This window comes from Micropterus salmoides, unplaced genomic scaffold (assembly GCF_014851395.1).
Source record: "Micropterus salmoides isolate LMB-PRFRI ecotype aquatic unplaced genomic scaffold, ASM1485139v1 Ms_hic_scaffold_22, whole genome shotgun sequence".
NCBI lineage: Eukaryota > Metazoa > Chordata > Actinopteri > Centrarchiformes > Centrarchidae > Micropterus > Micropterus salmoides.
The window spans coordinates 5935162-5939662 of NW_024041373.1; the positions used below are offsets into that span (position 1 = coordinate 5935162).

Here is a 4501-nt window from a genome sequence, read left to right on the forward strand (position 1 = left end):
GTCTTTTAAAAACATTTTTTTATTAAAAACAATCCAACAAAACATTAAGACAGAAACTGTAAATCCATGACGTGGAGTTTAAACCATTCAACAAGTTCTAAACATAAAAATGGGCATGTGCCAGGCATATTAAAAAAGGGGGGGAAAGCAGTTCTTTATGGCATATAGATTGGATGCTGCGTTAAGACTTTACACAATTTATAAATAAAATGGTGGCACCAGTAGTGCTAACAACATAAAGAAAGTTGATTGTTCCTTTACAATTTGCATTCCTCAAGTAAAATGGTGAAAAATCGCACTTTCCCACGGCAAAAAAAAAGTTAATCCAAAAGATGATGTACAAGTGGACAGTCAGAGTCCCACTGCAATGAAGAGTTTACATGGGATCCAGCTCTCTTTGCTGAATGAGACAAGACAAAAAACAAATTGTTAACAACAGTAACTCTTACAGATCTATTGACATTGAACAATTAAGTTGAACTTTATTCTCACCTGAGCTTTGTTGTACCGCTGTTTCTCACGCCTTTTGGCAAAGAACTGCACACAAACAAAAAGACAATTAGGACTCAAATTGATAGCTCAACTCAAGCAGTGACTTACAGTTTAAAGACCTACATTGCGCTTACGCTAAATAAATGAGCTACATGCACTCACCAGTACCAGCAGGCCAGCAATCACAGCCAGCACCACCACCACGATGACAGCGATGATCCCACCAGAAAGGTTCTTCATGGTGAAAGTCGGGGCCTCTTCGTCCACGTAATACACCAGGATGTTCTCCATCTCCAGATTCTGGGTACCTACAAGTGGTGCAAACTTTGCTTCGTTCTTGAAAAGGGGCAGCACCTTCACCTGCAGGAAAAGAGGAAGTTATTAAAATGACAGAGTCAGTCAATGGGCCATTTCTACATATCTATGCATGTATCGATCTCTCTCTCTCTCTCTCTCCATCTCATACATCTTTCTCCATGTAGTAGGCCATTTGGGTCAGGTCAGTATTGCGTTCTCCTATTGGCTTCTTCACATCCACAACAATCATGCGGGCATCAGGGTCATACTGCAGGATGAGAGAATGCTTTGTTAGTCACTTAGTGAGGCATTTTACCAATGCTTTTTAGAAATTTAAATTATTTTAAATTTTTTAAAGCAATCTGGACTCACCTCGACTTCTTTCACCATGTCTGGGTTAAAGCTGGCGTAACGGTTTTTAATGGCTTGTCCAATGGCACTATATTAAGGCAAAAAATTGTGAATATATTGAAACTCTGATGTTGACAGTGTGATTGTGTTTTTAGAGGGCTGTTAAATATACTTACGTCTTCAAAGCGTTCTTATCCACTGAACTGTTCACTTTTTTGTGTGTCAGCTGAAGACGGATCCAGCTAAGGAAAGATTTTACAAAAAAAAAAATTAACATTTAAACTATTCATCCTAACACCAGTCCTCCACACTAATGATGATGAAATTACTTACTAGGTCTCCACCAGCTTGGTCACACTTGATGCTCTTGTCTCCCTTGTCAGTTCGACGAACACCAGCACTGTTGACACACCAGCACTCCTCTGTGTTGTTGCACTGCTTGGCCTTGAATTTGCCATCGTTCTCACACTCTGGGTCATAGATGCCATCGTTGTCAACGAAGGCAGTCTCCACTGGCTTTCCTCCTACTCCCCGGACGCTCAGGCCCTTTTTAGCTCTGTACATCTCAGCCTTCATCAAGAAGCACTTAGGGATCACTGAAAGTGAAACATCATCAAAAGGCACATCATGAGCAGGCAAGAACAAAACAACCTGCATAAGGGAAGGCTACAGACAGAAACTCTACAGGATTGATCACACGTGAATTTTACTTACAGGCAGAGCAGTTCAGGGTTTGTTTCTGGGTGTCACCGATCATAAGGTAACACACACATGGATTTCCGTCACAAGTGGCCCACTTCATAGTATTACATGAACCTAAGCAGGAAAACAAAAGTTGTTACTGATACTGCACCTAATTAAGACAATCAGGATTAACTAACATGAACTCTTAATTAACCTAACTGCACATCAAGTTAAACTTCTAATGGCTTAACTTTTAGCATCACTATACTTGTTTATATTTGTGGTTTGACATTACAAAGCTGAACAAGATTCCAAAGAAATACTCAGTGTCTCATAAGTTTAGTGTAAGCCGGTTTCATGTTAATTATTGTTTGGTCTGTAAGGCCCTGTAAAACAGGAGGGGCCCAAGGACAGCAGGTAGACTAACAGGTTTATACAACACCTGGGCGTTGGTTTCTTTTAACAGAGAGCGGGACAAATCCTCCCAACCCCCACTCAACAACACTGTTGCTTTTGATATCCAGACAGCTTTAAATCGCACTTTTCCCTCTCTCTCTTCGCTAATAAAGTCACTTTGAACGAGCAAACACTAAACTGAAGAAAGGAAAGGTGACTTTGAGGATGTTTGAACACACCACTTGAAGATAACATTTATAATTATTTTATTGACTAAAGGGTAATTAAAACAGGCCTACCGAGGAAGGGTTCTTGGAGAAATGAAAATACAACAATTAAGCTAATTATCTAGTCCTCATTGCTTCATAATATATTTCGAGCTTAATAAAGTTAAGTTAAATAAATCCAGCTACTTACAGTCTTGAGCTGAGGCTCCCGCCGCCAAGGCAGTGAGAACGAGAGCAATCCAAATGTTCATGATGAAATAATTTAAAACAAAACGGATTAATGAAGAAAGTGTCCCTTGATGGCTGTCTTCGCGTCCGTCGTCCACAAAAGATGGAGTAAAGAATGGCGTCCGGGCACACAGGGCTTCCTTTTTCTCCTCACAGGTGTCCTGGTCAAACCTGTTTGCAGAGAAACTCGACGAGCGCACGCGCACAAAAGGTAAAGCCTGAAAGCACCACCAACGGTCGCGATATCCTTTTTGGTGGTTGTTGTCGAACTGATCGCGAGCTGTTATCAAGTAAATTTATAAGACAAGTTGTCTCGTGACGTCACTCTAATTAGCATAGTAGGTGACGAGAGAAGGGGTGGTGGACAAACGCTCCTTTTTTCCTCCGGTATGACCATATCTGGTCTGCCTCTCTCGCTCTCTGTTGACACGATTAATACTTTCGTCTACAACTCTAAATGTACTTAATTGTCTGTCATACTTTTGATTAAAATAGACCCCCACTGAAAGAAAATCTCCATTTAATCATTTAGCCTACAGTACATGTAAGGGCAGAAAATGGTCATTTTCGTCCTCACTCAGTTATCATTAAAAATATCTGTAGACTGTGGTTTATAGTGACCTGTATAGGTCTACTGAAAGAATCATATTCCTGCTGGATGCAAATAATTGGGTAAAGGTATATATATATTATATTGTATCATTGTATGTATGTTTTAGACAGTTTATAGTGACTTTTGTAATTGCTTTTACATATCCCCAACATATTAACAAATCATACTATATGTCACATTTTGTGATAGATTCAAACTATTTAGCTGTGTCCAAAGTTGTGTTCTTGTTCATATTTTATACCATAAACCTAAAATATTACAATAGTGTCAAGCAAGTTTAAATATCTATTTTGTTTATAATGAACTGAGAAACACTGTTTGGCATGATGACATCACCAACTGTCCGAGCAAGTATCTTCCATGACAGAAACCAGGTTGGGAAAACATTTCAGGTGTTGTGAGTCACAGCTGGATGACACAGCTGAGTCACAACCTCAGGTCTCATAGAGATTATCTACTGTATCTGAGAAATATTCTCACAAGCAGTGCACCCAATATGTGTATCCTTATTCATTAGTTGATGTCAATCAAGAATCAAATGGGCTATACTGGAAAGTAAAGAGAAGAATCTCCTGAATGAAACACAGAGTCAACAGTAATGTCCCTGAGATCAAATGTTAAAGAGGATGACCAGGAAGTGGCCAGATGCCCCTGAAGCAGTGACAGAAGAAGATGTTGTAAACCTTCTGGGCCTAGCCCGAAACTAGGGGGGTCCAGGGGCATGCTTACCTGGGGAGATGATTTTCCTATATTCAACACCCATATGGACTATTTTTCAAGCCATTTGACATGCCTAAACATCTGTACATCATTTGGGGAAAACACAATAGGATGGAAAAATCCTCCTGACTGGTGTTGTCCAGACTGCGCCAGTCTGCCATGCATGCCAGGTCTCGGTGGTGGCAAGGAAAGGCAACTTTATTTCTAAGCACAATTCATACAGTTCAGGACAGTTCAATGTGCTTTACAGGGAATGAAAACATACAAACAAAAACTATATACAGTATATGGCAGAGGTGAAATGTTCAAAAAGTCCAAAATTACAGGCAGGCGTTACAAGAGATTAAAATACACCCCTGTGTTCTCACCTGTCTGTAAGTTGTAAGTTAAGGCCTATGTCATTGCTGTGTACCCAAATGCAGATACATTACTGGATACAAACACGTATTTCCTTTCTAAAGAATTAGCATCCACATCGGAGCATTAATGTGTC

At 39.9% G+C, this 4501-nt stretch overlaps 1 protein-coding gene across 1 annotated transcript; it reads right to left on the reverse strand.

Annotated features, from left to right (window-relative positions):
• Positions 1-2940, reverse strand: epcam (epithelial cell adhesion molecule). Its single transcript, XM_038737708.1, is given in 10 exon segments — positions 1-400; positions 493-537; positions 655-852; positions 959-1057; positions 1162-1228; positions 1317-1382; positions 1474-1490; positions 1492-1736; positions 1855-1956; positions 2638-2940. Coding segments are annotated over 10 exon segments (924 nt in total). The 5' UTR covers positions 2699-2940; the 3' UTR covers positions 1-376.
• Positions 2941-4501: the final 1561 nt, after the last annotated feature.